This window comes from Siphateles boraxobius, unplaced genomic scaffold (genome assembly GCF_051911475.1).
Source record: "Siphateles boraxobius isolate OS27281-9 unplaced genomic scaffold, OSU_SipBor_1 8, whole genome shotgun sequence".
Lineage (NCBI taxonomy): Eukaryota > Metazoa > Chordata > Actinopteri > Cypriniformes > Leuciscidae > Siphateles > Siphateles boraxobius.
Genome location: NW_027509208.1, coordinates 38,697,285 through 38,713,264, shown reverse-complemented (window position 1 = coordinate 38,713,264; position 15,980 = coordinate 38,697,285). Strand labels below are relative to the sequence as shown.

The 15,980-nt window shown below is 35.5% G+C and overlaps 1 protein-coding gene across 1 annotated transcript; it reads left to right on the top strand.

Annotated features, from left to right (window-relative positions):
- On the top strand, positions 1-15,247 carry esrrgb (estrogen-related receptor gamma b). The gene is made up of 7 exons (XM_077219401.1): positions 1-212; positions 2,616-2,974; positions 3,589-3,705; positions 5,591-5,683; positions 5,765-5,947; positions 9,868-10,137; positions 13,435-15,247. The coding sequence occupies exons 1-7, from the start codon at positions 154-156 to the stop codon at positions 13,677-13,679; spliced, it is 1,326 nt and encodes a 441-aa protein (XP_077075516.1). The 5' UTR covers positions 1-153; the 3' UTR covers positions 13,680-15,247.
- Positions 15,248-15,980: the final 733 nt, after the last annotated feature.

The window sequence follows — 15,980 nt, the reverse complement described above, 5'->3', positions numbered from 1 at the left end:
TCCTGCGCTGCAGTGAAGAGAAACGCAGGGAAGATAAACACTAACAGACCAGCGTCTTTTTACAATAAAACCTCATTACAGAAGAAAACAAGTGATAGGTTTGATTTCACAAGCGTTTCCTCTGGTTATGGTTTCATTCTCAGCTGTCTCATCATGGATCTAGTGCAGTTTTATCACCCGGAATCTTTTTCTTTCCCTTCTGAACAGAACAAGTAAGTAACTTTATTAATTTACAACTTTATACGGACATAATCAGGCTTTATATGTAAAGTTGTATTTATTTAACTTCATTAGGTGTAACTTTGTAATAGAAAAGTATGACTGTATAAAATTGATAGGCTATAGGCCTATATTTAGGCTACTATAAAATGGCTAAAATATTATTGTACTGATTAAAGGTGATCCTATATTAATTTATATTATATTATGGTGTAGTCTACACACACACACACACACACACACACACACACACACAGACATATATATATATATGTGTGTGTGTGTTACTCATCTTTAAGTCACGTGTGCACTTGCAAAAATGTAACAGTTTCCACACAAGTACTTGGTATTGTAATATTATGATTGATTTATTCCATTGAATTATTCTGAAGAAGAAGTATCACTAAGAGGTGTATGTTGAAATGTGTTAGAGAATAAAACGTGCTCATGAAAGAAAATTTAAGAAGAAAGATTTGATCTCTTGCAAATAGATATTCGTAGATAATAGATCCGTGCAAGACTGCATATAATTTGTTTGATATAATTTAACTCTCAAAAGATCAGATAAAGTAGTAAATGGAATGAAAGTTTTTTTCTCCATAAATCAGCAACTTTAATATCTGTAAAAACTGTGAATAACTGTCAATCATCGGGCCAAGATTATTTAAGATTAAAAGTTCCAATAAGAACTAAAATAATACAATAAGAAAACCTGTTTAAGTTCCACAATGTCATTTTGTACATGATGTTTTTTTTAGATTTTTTTTTTGAAACCCATGCTTTAAACAACCCAGAAACCAATACGTTGATCAGAAGAACATGTAATGTACCATCAACAATTTATCAACCTTAATTTTTAACAGAGTTAATACTGAGTTATTACTGTGTACTGAAAGGCATGATATTAGTTGCATTGCTCTAAACCTCACTTTGAAAGAGTTGGACAAATCACAAATATAATCCTGCTGTATACCGTATTTATGTAATAAGAACACGTTCTGGCAGCGTTCACTGACCATCTTACTGCAATAGGATTTGAGATGTGTGATTGAGTCTCAGGTAATTCCTCTGGATCCCAGACAAAAAACCTGATGGGCTTTAGGATCACGTTACTGGCCTCTGCACACTGTGTGTGTGTGTGTGTGTGTGTGTGTGTGTGTGTGTGTGAGAACAGGTGTGTTCAGGTGCTGTGTGGCCTGTAAACACTACGTCTGACATAGTGGGAAATATTTAATTGTGCTGATAAAAAGGAAAACCACTAAACTGCTGTTCCGTCAGATTGCAGCTCTTTTCAGGTTTCATGTACTGTAAAACAAAACATCCTGGTAAATTTACAGTAAATGGTTTAAAGTACATCAAAAATGGTCTTTCAGTGAACCATGGCTAATAAAAATAGGAACATAATGAACACCAACAATTTGTAGAACGTGCACAGTGTGTCCTACACAAGGACAAAACAACATCAGGGTAACACACGTGACGTTAAAACAATGCTATTAGTTTTAAAGCTATATTTAATCAATAAACAAAACAGACACTTCCATTCAAAAGTTTGGGGTTGGTTAGATTTATTGATTGTTTTTGAAATATGTAAAAAATATAAAAATATGTAATATAAAAAATAATATCTTCTGCTCAACAAGACTGTATTTTTTTATCAAATACAGTAAAACAATAATATTCTGAAATAGTATTCCAATTTAAAATAACTTTTTTCTTTTTGAATATCTTTTAAAATGTAATTTATTTCTGTGATCAAAGCTGAATTTTCAGCATCATTACTCCAGTCTTCAGTGTCACATGATCCTTCAGAAATCATTCTAATATGATGATTTGATGATCCAGAAACGTTTCTGATTATCATTAATGTTGAGTTGTGCTGCTTCATATTTTCTTTGTGCGGAATTTCAGGATTTTTTGATAAATAGAAAGTTAAAAAGGAACTGAATTTATTTGAATTTTGTTTCATTTGAAATATATTTATATTCGGATCAATTTAAGGCATTATTGATGACTAATTTATTGCAAAACAATCTTTATAATTTAAATGAAAATTTTCACTGTAAATTTTAAAGTGACTCATATTTTTTACTGACAAAACCAATGTTACAGTTTTTTGTGTTTGAAATCAAAAACAATATTTTTCTGTAAAAGGATATATATAGTTAGTTTCACTATAAACTATAATATAATTGATAAAACAACAACATTTATGCAGTGTTACGCTCTAAAATTACTTGTATTGTCTGGTTAAGTCTGTTTTTTAAATATAATTTATATGCATTTACACCTAACATTTAACTGTGTAATAGTAAGTAAATTTAATGTAATCAAGAAAATGCACACATGAATTTGTCCCTGTTTCTCAATTCTTATTAATCTTTTCATTTCCAAAGCTTCCTGGACCTGATGTCAATCAGCAGCCACTACATCAAGACCGAACCCTCGAGCCCCTCGTCCCTGTCGGACAGTCTGACCCAGCACAGTCCCGGGGCGTCGTCGGACGCTGGGAGCAGCTTCAGTTCAGTAACTAAAGGGAACCCACCAGGTCTGGACTCGCCTGGGTCATACTCAGTGCTCAGGCCCCCCGGCGCCCCCTGCAGGCTCCTGGAGGAAGCGCAGGTGAAGAGCGGACACGGGCTCGGCTCAGGCCCCAAACGCCTGTGTCTCGTGTGTGGAGACGTTGGATCTGGGTTCCACTATGGAGTGGCTTCCTGCGAGGCCTGCAAAGCCTTCTTCAAACGCACCATTCAAGGTCAGGATCACAGTTTCCACAAAAATATTAAGTAAGCACTACTTAAAGGGATAGTTCACCTAAAAATGAGATTTACCTCATGAGTTACTCACCCTCAAGTCATCCTAGGTGTATATGAAATTCTTCTTTCAGACCAATACAATAGGGTTAATATTAAAAAATGCCCTGGCTCTTCCAAGCTTTATAATGGCAGTGAATGGTAGTTCACGTTTTGAAGTCCATCAAAGTGCATCCATCCATCATAAAAGTAATCATAAAAAAGTTAATAAAGGCCTTCTGAAGTGATGCATTTGATGAGCCTTTTGCTTTCTCGCGGGGTATCCCAGACTTACTGGCACCCGCTTTACAGACTTAAAACAGAAACAGCAATTATTTTAATATAACTCCGATTATATTTGTCAGAAAGAAGATTGTCATATACACCTAGGATGACCTGAGGGTGAATAAATCATGGGCCAATTTTCATTTTTGGGTGAACTATCCCTTTACTATTAATAATAGCAAACTGTTGTCAACATTGATAAAAGGTGTTTGTGTGTTTGATACACACAGATTTAGCTAGATGCATGTTTTGGTCCTGAATCTGATGATGTCTGTCTGTTTGTCTCTCTCAGGTAATATAGAGTACAGTTGTTCGGTCAGCAGAGATTGTGAGATCACTAAGAGGAGGAGGAAGTCCTGTCAGGCCTGCCGCTTCACTAAGTGTCTGTCTGTGGGAATGCTGAGGGAAGGTGAGAGTGTGTGGATGATTCTCACAAAAACTGGCACATTTCACCGCAAAATCTAAAGGCAAAAATGTTTGAATAAGGAAAATGAAGTCTGTTTTGTGACATTATTTTCATGAAAATTAAGCAACTGTAAATGCGTCAGGATTTCTATTATTGAGGGGTTTTTATTTAAATGATTCAAAATGATAAATCCCAATAAATTCCCATTGCTGCAACACAATGATTTTCAAAATTAAGATTAGCATAAATACAATTTTAACAATTGAAATGTTTAGATCACGTCATTGGTTTACATTACAGTAAGAGAACGGACAAGAATTGTGGTGGTAAATATGCTTGATAGATTGTCATAAAAATCCTAATTACGCATAATTATATGTTTTGTTGGATTTTATTATTTGCGTTCAGCATTTTGTTTTCTGCATCAGAGCATACTTGGGTTATGACCCACTATTTGAGAACTACTGCTTTAAGCAAAATGTCTTTGTTTTGATGATATGGACGTTCTTGAGACAGGTTTTGTGAGAAAATGGCACACTACATGTAGTACAACATATTGAATGATACATGCAGGTTCTTTGGATTTGTTTGGCTATGAAAGCATCTGAAATCAAACACACACACACACATATATATATATATATATATATATATATATTGGGCTTCTGGAATTTACTTTAGTGCTTTCACATACACAACCATAGATATAATAAGTATATTCAGATAAAACTGAAGCAGTCAGCAAAAAGTGTTATATTAGTGCAGGTGTGGAGTCGTATTTTTGCTGCCCTGATTTAGTTTCAGTGCACCTGCTTTTTCAAAACGCTGCCAAAATAATTTGTAAAATCAAACGGATGGAGATCTATTCCAGCCGAACTGTATATTTTATTATACTTGTTCTACAAGTTTTTTTTCTTATCCCATAATCTACATTTTTAGACACAGCTGTTTAATCATTTAGCAGACGCGTTTATCCTAACCCGACTTACAAATGAGGAGAACAGAAGCAATCGAACCAACAATAAGTGCTGTGTTATGGGTATGATCTGCAGCACAGACGATCAAACAGCCTTTATTCAGAACTCCTGACACTCATGAGATTTCAAGGGAAATGTAGGAGAACTTGCCAACCACAATAAACCATAAACGAGTACCGACAGAGAACTGAACTGAAACAGGAGTATAAATACTCGCCGACCTCTTTATTAGGGACACCTTAGTACCGGTTTGGACCCCTTTTGCCTTCAGAACTGCCTTAATTCTTCGTGACCGATTCAACAATGTGTTTTATATATGTATATATAGACAGTATATATAGACAGTAAATATGGTATTTTATTGTTATAAGAAAAAGTTTTAGATTATAAATTTTATATTAATTTAATATGCTTTTCAATCATTTTATATGCTTTATCAATGTGTATTTGTATATATTTATATTTAATATTTTGCATTGCATCCTTATATTACAATATTAATGTATTTTCATTAACTGTTATGTGTGTGCAAGTTATGTGTTCATTTTGTTGTTTTAAGGATAAATCTAAGAAAGTTTTGTGAGGCTTATTATAATAAATAAATAATTACTATTATTAATAATTAATTATTATGAATAAATATTACTATTATGACTAAATTTATACTATTTTATATAGTTTATTTCATATTTTTGTCGTGCATGCATGTATTACATTGTTATGATGAATTACAAACTTCTCTAACTAGGTCTATACTTATATTTTTAATAAAGTAAATTCTAGTAGTATCAGCCAGTATCTGTGTATTTTGTAATAAAGAAAACAATCCACACATTAGATAATTTACATTTACAGAATCTACATTATTTGCTTCATTGTGTGTGTGTGTGTGTGTGTGTGTGTGACTCCAGGTGTGCGTTTGGACCGGGTTCGAGGAGGACGGCAGAAATATAAGAGGAGAATTGACTCTGATTCCAGCGTACCTCCACCTCACAGAAAACCCCGTAAGAAGCACATTTCACCTCAGCCAGACACATCTGCGTCTCATTACATGAGTTCATAATCTCCCCTGGCTCTTTCTTTAGCGTCCTGCGGCATTCAGGGGGAGAATCAGGTGGTGAGCCTCTTGTTGGGGGCAGAGCCCGAGGGAGTGTGTGCCATGCCTGACCCTGCGCTCCCCGACAGTGACATCAAAGCTCTGACGACCCTGTGTGACCTCGCCGACAGAGAGCTCGTGTTGAACATCAGCTGGGCCAAACAGATACCAGGTACACACACTCGAAACTGACATGCCAAAGAGACTTAAATAACACACACACACACACGTGTTTTATCTACTATCTGTTTTGGATACAAAGAAATAAAGTTCTGTTAGTTCAGATGTGTTTCTGTGTGTCTGGTAAAACAACTGGAATTTCAAAAGTATTCAAAGAATAAAAATGTCTTCCTTTATTCGAGACGTCTGCCCTTTTAGCTGCTCTAAAGACACACATTTATGTATCTTAGTAAGGACATTGTTGTTATTAAAGCTAATGTATTTACTACAGACGAACTCTAACACTCACACACACGCACTCTTGTACATCTATCTTTGTGAGAACATTGACACAATGCAATCTCTAGCTCCTTACCCTAACCCTACCCATCACCTGTCTAACCCGAACCCTTATCCTAAACCTACCCTTAACCTAATTATGCCCTTATCCCTGAAACAAAGTCTTGACCCTCAAACAGGCCTTTTAAAGGGTCTCAGGAAGTGATGACTGGACAAAATGTCCTCACTTTACTCTCCTTGACCTCACTCCTATGGTCTAAAACTCAAACCGGTCCTCACAAAGATAGTTGTGACACACACACACACACACACACACACACACACACACACACACACACACACACACACACACACACACACACACACACACACACACACACACACACATACACATACATAGAGAACTGGCCAGCACCTGTTTTTGTGTTGATACTGACCTCTATAGTAATGCTTACAAAACAAACCACAAAACCAGGTGTGTGTGTGTAATTCTCCATAACACGTGACTGATTATATGCCATAGTTTTGTGCACTGGATTACAGTATTTGGTAAATAAACACCATTAATTCACATATGGACAGAGAGAATGTGAGTGATTATTACACATATCAACATGAAGACACACAATAGACTTCTGTTGTTTTTATATAAGGTTAATTATAATGACTACAAAAATTATAAATGAAAAGCAAAAAATATTGTAATCTGTATTTTCTTGGAAAAATAATAAACATCCTTAAAACAAAATGAATTTACTTGGGGAATAATTTGTGTAAGATATTAAAATTATATTTTAAAAAATTCATATATACTGTACAGTATATGTTTATATTATTATAAAATTGTAGTTGTTGTAATGGTGGATCTTAGAAGGTTTTGTGATGCATATTATTATAATAAATATTATATAATTGATAGGGATGCTCCGACATGAAAATTTTGTCCGATACCGATAACCGAAAATTCTTTATATTTGAAAGCCAATAACCAATATACTGGCCAATAAATATGAATCCAAGTTTTTATAGAATTTTTGAGAGACTGGTTACAAAAACAAAAGTCTCACCATCAAAACCCATGTCCCAAGCACACTAATATAATGATATTCTCATAACTTTATGTCGCCTATATGACAGACTTGCGCTGCACATGGTGCACTTAACTCTATTTTTCTTTTTTGAAGTGATTCCAATCATATTTCAAGCAATTCAAAATCACCATTGCGAACAGTGCACATCTGAAGTGTCTCAGCTTTATCGGTTTTAATATATCAGCTTTAATATACAATATATATTTTCTAAAAAACAACAACATTTTTTAATCATAACATTTGTGCAAGGACCATTCAACACTTTTACATATATATATTTTTAAACTTCCTGAGTAAGAATGTTTTCATATTATATATTAAAATATTATAAATAAAATATTATATATAAATATTATAATTGTTATAGTTTTATATGAATTGATACTTTTTTCAAATAATTTGATCCTTTTTATATTTTTTGTCATGTGCAATTTTGCTTCTCAATTGAATTAATCTTGTCTTAAGGATGTTTAGTTTGTTTTTTTACTAAAAAAACCTAAACATTCCTTCTGATTGGAAAACATTAATTTTTTTCCGTCTTATTCTTACTATTGTCAGGCTTAGCTCACTTCCGCGAACAGCTTTGTCCCCAAAGTGTAACACAAGCATGTTTGTGTGTGTGTGTTTGTGTTTACATACACATGAGCGGTTGTGTGTTCATGTCAACATTGTCTCTTCCCTGGCGTCTGAAGCAGGATGTACAATAGAAGATGACATTGCTGATTTAAATGGCTCTAGGGTTGTTTATTTGCGTTGTTTGAGTGTCATGAGGGCCCTTTGATTCCGTTAACACGTTTCACAGACGTCGATACGGCCGCGTCTCCAGTGCACAGCGTGAACGGCAGCGCTGCCTCATTCAGCCCACGATCGATCAGCGCGGAGATGCAATCAGCTAATGAACGTCACTCAGGAGGAGAGAGAGCGAGAGATACGAGTCATTACGGCCTCTGATAAGCATCAGTGATGGGTGAAAAAATCAAATCAAAGCTCCTCTCCTCCCTCGCCACACCAAACTAATCACTGGCTTTTTAATTAAGTGTGAGGGAACGTGAATGAGAGAGATTCGTCCGTCATTGACGCCGTTCTTCAGGGGACAAACCCCTGACACACACACACACACGCACACACACAGGTCACAGTCCAGTCTGAAACTGAATTGAAATTAGCTCTAAAATAAGAAGGGTTTTTTCTGTCATATTAAAATCTTATTTTATGAGCTGATTCAACATCTCAGAGGCAGGTGTTATTTAGTTATATAGCTAATTATGTACTTATTTAGGTGATTGGTTCTTTTAGTTTGTTTATCAGATTAGTTGTTTAGGAAATTAGTTGAGTAAGGTGAAATTAGAAATAAGTTTATCTAGATAATGGATATTGATTGGTTATTTAGCTGAATATAGTTGTTTAGGATTACTTATTTATCTGATTAGTAGTTTAATTAGGTGATTAGTTGTTTTAAATATGTTAGAGCTGCACGATTCTGGATAAACTGAGACTCACGATTTTTTTGTTTCAAATAGAGATCACGATTCTGAACAGAATCTGAACAAAAGTTTCTTACAAAATGTTAATTGCTGCAGTCTTGTTTAATTAAAGTGCCCCTGTAGTCAATCATTTTATCTCTTTAAACTCATCTTTGAGCACCAAAATGACATATTTAATCGTTTTTTTCTTGAATTTTTTTCTCCATGCCTTAAAATAGTTTGAATGTAACTCTACACCCTTTCCTCATTTAGTATATGCAGTTCTATGAATATGCAAATGAGCCCCGCCTCCGCGCACTCACAGCAGCTCAGAGATCCACTCGTTGACGATCACACGTTGACTGATTGGTTACAAGGTAGTTTGTGACGTCAGAAACACCAGCGATTTCAAACTGCGGTTTTGAGACTGTCATTGATTCACTGCAGTTTTAAGGAGAAAATATTCAGCAATGGTGCTGACTTTTGAATTTGCACATGGTGTGTCTTAAAGGACATTAAAAACACCACATAGACATATAAACTACATTAAAAGCTTGATTTTCATCACAGGGGGACTTTAATGAATCTAAATGATTTTTTTTTTAATCGGTTCGAGTGAATGTTTCAATGACACAATTTCATCACTGGATGATTCAGCATTTTTTTAAAGGTTTAACAGACATAGGAGAATCATCGTTTAGTAATGAGATCGCGATCTTTTAACTATTAATCATGCAGCTCTAGTTTATTTAGTCATTTTTCTGTTGTTTACTTAGATATTTTGGTACTTTTGGTTATTTAGCTGATTATTTAGATAAGTTTAGTTATCTGATTTAGTTTTTTCAGTAACACTCTACAATGTATTTATTGTTATGTTGTAATTAACATTAACTAAGATTAATAAATGCTGTTGAAGTCTTGTTCATTCTTAGTTCATAACTTAATTAGTTAACTAGTGTTAACTAATGAAACCTTATTGTAGAGTGTTACCGTTCTTTTTTTAAAGAACAATTAAAAGAAAAACAATGATCTGATCTATTATCTGAGCTTCTCTGATCAGAAACTCATTCCTCCTGCAGGTTTCTCCAGCCTCTGTCTGTCCGATCAGATGAGTCTCCTGCAGAGCGCTTGGATGGAGATCCTCATCCTGCGAGTGGCTTTCAGCTCGCTGCCCTGCGATGACAAGCTGGTGTTTGCGGAGGATTACATCATGGATGCTGAACAGGCAAAATCAGCAGGTCTGCTGGAGCTCCACATGGCCATATTACAGCTGGTGCGCAGGTACAGATCCATGAGGCTGGAGAGAGAAGAGTTTGTCACTCTGAAAGCCATCGCTCTCGCCAACTCAGGTAAATTATACGGGTACTTGTACAGAACATTTGTGCAAGGAACGTTTAACCCTTTTACACACGAACATGCTTTAAAATTGTAATTGTTGTTGATTTACATGTGAACACTTTTTAATAAAATAGCAAAAAAAAATATTTACAAGGTAGATGTAAGCAACATCTTAATATGCCAATATAAGCCTTCTCATTAAATTATTTATTATTGTTTTTTATTAGTGACACATTTGGGGAGAGGATATATTCCAAAACTTTCTGAAAATACAGTATGAGAACTAACTGCATAGTTACTAGAAATGTTTACCTTGGATATTATACAATTTGCATGCATACAAAATAAGTCCTCACATTCTTTCTTGTGGTACCCAGTGACACACCTGAATGAAAGGCTCATTATGCGGCTCATTATGCAGGTCATTGTCTTCTCAGGTGTGAATCAGAGCATTATTCATGATCCACCACGCCCCTATGCATATTGCCTTTCCAAACAAAAAGTGTTTTACAAAATTTAAATCAATGTATTGTTTTATGTGAATGATTAGGCAGGATGATTTTCAGATCATTTTGAAGCAAAAACTCTAGGCGACAACTCCCGTTAGTCAAAAGTCGCAATAATCATGCATAAACAATTTTCTCTCAAAAATACAAACATGTACATACATGTTGCTCACATATTATGGTAGCCCTGTTTGTGCTAAATAGAGTGTAATGACAACTTTGCCATTAATATGTTTATAAGCAACTAAAAAAACAAATGTCGGGCATGTCAAAACATCTCAAGGACCCCAAAAACACCTTAGACCCCAGAGGGTTGAACAAATGCGGCTAAGAGCATACTTAAAGGTGAAGTATGTAGTTTCTGCGACACTAGTGGCACCTAGCGGAATTACAAAAGTAAATCATATTTTTAAACAATCTTGCAATTACGTCCCTTTCATGCGATGTGCCTCCCCCAACTCAAATATCATAATCACAGCTCTTACAGTCCGCATGCTTGTGAAGGCTCCTCAACAGGTTCTTTCAATAAAAGGTCCAACATATTAGAACACTTTTAGCTGTGTTGCTATGTGTCATGAGTGAGTGTAACGGACATTGGGGAGTGAGGTCTACAAGTACAGCTCTTACTAGCCTATGTCCGTTACACTTACTCATGACACATAGTAGGGCTGAACGATTAATTGCATTTGCGATAATATCGCGATATGATGAAATGCAATTTTGTAACCGCAAAAGCTGCGATTACACTGGTCACGTGAAATGCGAGAGAAAAGCAGTCTGCAGATCAAGCATCAACTTGGCACGCTACGCATAGGTCTGGCATACAGGAAAGAAGAGTTTATTTTTTATGTATGTGATATTGTTATTTATTCTCTCTCCAACAATTCTGGATGGATTCAGAGAATTTCAGAATCGAGTCTGAGCTTAGTTTTTAAACACAGATGCGTGATGATGCTGCGCGTGCTTTAGAAACAACCGTATTCTGCTTGCTTCTAATTTCTCTCTCTCTCTCTCTCTCTCTCTCTCTCACACACACACACACACACACGATACCGCTTGAACCTTCCGAAAAATTAGCTTTCATAAAGTTCGGGGTTTAAGCGAATTACAAGGACAGTCGTGGGCTTCATTGCACAGGTTTTCCCAATTGATGTTACTCTTGCAGTCCGCGGTCTTGGCCGCCGGAATTTTCCTTACAAATGCTCCACAAAGGCATTATTTATGTCTTTTGGAATGCAGTTGGCTTATATTAAAAATATGAAAATCACTGAGAAAGCTGCTTTCATTTTAAAATATTTACGCGCGCTTTGTGAAGAGTGCTCATGCATGCAGCTGTGAGCGACTCATTGGGTAAATGTACTTGCATCTCAAAATGCTTTTGACGCGAAATTAATGTAAACACGGTCAGTTATATCTTAAACCAAAAGGACAAACCACATTTATAATTTTAAAAGAGATATGTGCATTAGTGTGAATGCAGCTTATCATATAGGGGGAAAATCACTCCAGCTCTTGAATGGAAAACGTTCAGACAGCCTACTTTTAAATACTGTAAGCACTCTTTGTTTATTGCTTGTAATGTTTTTTTTTCTTCCTCTTTATTTACTAGCTTTTATATTTTGAAGCTATATTAGTTTATAGCCCATTTTAAATTCTTAACATGTAATTGGTTTAATTAAATGTGTTATATATTTAAAGTATGTATTTAATGTAATTAAATACATATTTTAAGTGTTATTAAGATTAATTAATAAGAAAAAAATTAAATCGGATCATGAGCTGCCTAAAGATTCCCATCCCTACTGTACAATGATTTATTGCTTGTCTTTGTCGACTAATACAGAAGGTAAAGAACTTAAAGAAATCGCATATTAAATCGCAATCGCAATATTGGTTAAAAAAATCGCAATTAGATTATTTTCCATAATCGTTCTGCCCTAACACATAGCAACACAGCTAAAAGTATTCCTAATATGTTGCTATGTGTCATGAGTAAGTGTAACGGACATAGGCTAGTAAGAGCTGTACGTGTAGACCTCACTCCCCTGGCCTCAAGAGGCGCATTAGCTACTTAGTAATCAGCAGTCTTTAGACCCATTAGCACACCCGCCTGCTACACCGGAGAGCCCGGTTCAAATCCCACTCGGACCCAGGATGAGTTACAGGACTGAAGTTTTGGGAGTGTTGATGGACTCGATTTATTCCATCTATGTTTTGATCATCATTCTGAATCCGATCAAGACCGTCTTTGCCAAAAACGCGATTTTCTCAGCTTTTTGCTGAAAATTTGGCTTTTTTATGAAACTTACCAATATTCAAGTGTTGAAAAGAAAGGGATACATGAAGCTAGATTACAGTTTAAACGCAGAGGGTCTGTTCTTTCTTTTGATAAACTGCATGTTCAAATATTCATACAACAAAATATTCGGGGAGCCATGAAACTTTTGTGAAAAATAAAAAAAATGCTGGTGGTGGCTGGCAACTTTTTTTTTGAAACGCTGGCGGGGAAAGAGTTAAGCTGCGAATTGATTGACAGATCTGAGCGGACCGCTCTCAATGTTTAGATGGTGCCTGGGAGACTCGATGTTTACACTTTTGGGGGAAATAAACTATGGCATACGAATAGTAGCCAATAAACTGGGTTTAGAGAATGTATTTTAACATAAACAAATCTTACATACTTCACCTTTAACACATTTTCATCAACCTATTATTGCAACACACTAAATTATTTACAGTCAATTTTTGAACAAATGCTGAAAAAGCATCAAAAACACCTGATGTTTTGATTTCCTCTCTCAGACTCGATGCATATAGAGGACGTGGAGGCCGTTCAGGGTCTTCAGGACTCTCTCCATGAGGCTCTTCTGGATTACGAGTGTGTCCATCACAGGGAAGACCCTCGACGGGCGGGCAAACTCATCATGACCCTTCCGCTCCTCCGCCAAACCTCTGCCAAAGCCGTGCGCCGCTTCTTCAGCATCAAACAGGACGGACGCGTCCCCATGCACAAACTCTTTCTGGAACTTCTGGAGGCCAATGTCTGATCCTTAACCCGATTAGACCATCAAACTGAGACGACAGAAACGTCTGAAAGAGGACTGTTCACAAATCCATGGGGAAAAACAGGCGGTTGACATGACATATAAAAATAGTACAGGATATACTCCAACAAATACAGTTTCACATAGTTGAGGATTGATTTAACTAACAAAAAAGAAGTTTCAGATATACTCTGTTTGAAATTGGTTGTAATTTTTTTTAACCTATTCATCAAAGACTCCTGAAAAACACCTCAGTTTCCACAAAAATCAATAGCAAGACTGTTTTCAACATTGATAATAATCAGAAATGTTTCTTGAGCAGCAAATCATCATAATAGAATGATTTCTGAAGGATATGAAATACACTGAGTAATGATGCTGAAAATTCAGCTTTGATCACAGAAATAAATTTTCTCAATAATTGACTGTATTTTTGATCAAATAAATACAGGCTTAGTGAGCAGAAGAGACTTTTTTTTGTAAAAAAAAATTATAAAAAATTCTTACCGACTGATGGTAGTACATCAGTAAGTGCTGGATGTGAATATTGTTGAATTAATGGTGAAACTTTATTTATAATGGTTTTTATTTATTTTATTTATTAAAGATAAAGAGCATTTAATTTGCAGAAACATTTTTGAGTGTTCATAAGAGTTCTATCAAAGTAGAGAGCGTCAGCCTTGCCAAATAAATAAGTCAATAATTACTCTCCGGACACAAATATAAAGTGTTCAACAACATCTCCTACACACAATTTTCAATTCAAAAGGTCTCAGAGATGCAGTCTAGACAGAAATATGTATAGATTAACAACATTTAAGCGTGGAAACATCATGAAATTTTAACTAATAGATTATGTATTAACAGGATTTTTTTTAATCTCCGGATGCTCATGAATATATCTGCACAAACAGATTGCAGCGTTTTTTTATTCCATTTTTACCACATGAACCTTTTAGCACACCAAATTGGAAGCCTCTTGTTCATTAAATGACAGAAAAGAAAAGCCATAGCATCTGTTCTCAGCCAATCACAGAGATGTGAAACTATGTTTTGAAGCAATAACTGAATTTTGATTGAATTCATCTTTAAATTAGATCCAGCTCAAAGGGATAGTTCACTCAAAACAATCTGACATCCTGAGACATTTCTTACATGTGGTTTTATGTAATATTTATGCGCTGATTGTTGTCTGTCAGTCATTGTGATGATCCGATATGAATATGTTTACCATAATAAAGGAAAGACTTCAAGATAGAATTAATGTGAACAGGACAGCCTGATTTCTTGTGAGTTTGTTAGTCACATCTGCACCAGTTTAATAATGACTGTCGTTCTCTGATGGTGTTTATTCTGGATTTCTGGTCTGTTATTTATGGCAGTCGCAGTTCTATGTGTGTTTCTCACTGTTTCTGCTTGTGAAGGTTTTGTGGATGTTGTACGATGCTCTCATGAACAATAATGTAAGTTTATCTTCTCGTTATCTGTTTGATTATGCAATGACTTTTTTAAACAAATGGCAAAAACCATATAAAGATATTCAATAATAATGCATTAAATAACAGACTTGACATCTGTGTTTTTGGTCTTTTGATTTGAAGAATTGAGCTGTTTTTCCAGCAGAAAGTAAGTGGTCTGGGTTGCATTCACAAAAAACAAGCAGATAATTCTGCTTATGAGCTGCGTCACATTAATTTGTGTTCAAACACCCAAATTTCTAATTATATTGTTTATTTTTGGATTATGGCAATCTGATTGTTTTCTTTTCAGATAAAGGGCTGCATGACAAATATAAACATAAAAGCATATATTTGACTCCAAACACTCAGAGATTAGCAAATATTGCTTGTAAATAAACAATTACTTTATTTGTGTTCGATATCACGGTCATTCGGTGGGTTGTTTTTCCAGTGACAGTGATTTTGATGATCTAAAATAATCTGGTATTCTGGTTGGTTGCTTACCGGTCCGAGTAGGTCTGGAATTGAATTTCTCTGAGAAAGAGAGATCATTGTGATGGCTGTTGTACCTTTATGTCTATGAATAATCAAGCTAATCGATGCAGATAAATGAACAGCATGTCAGACAGCTCCTCCTGCATCATTTCACAGGCCGTCAGGAACCGTCAACACATTAGTCTCTCTACACTGAGAGTAATTAATGAGGCTCGTATAAAAGATGCTTACACTGGAAGAATCCTGCACGGCTCTGCTAACAGAATGAAAATCCAAGTGTGTGTGTGTGTGTGTGTGTGTTGGGATTGCGGAACAGATCCTGCTCTGAATTTCCGTGACTATCACTATC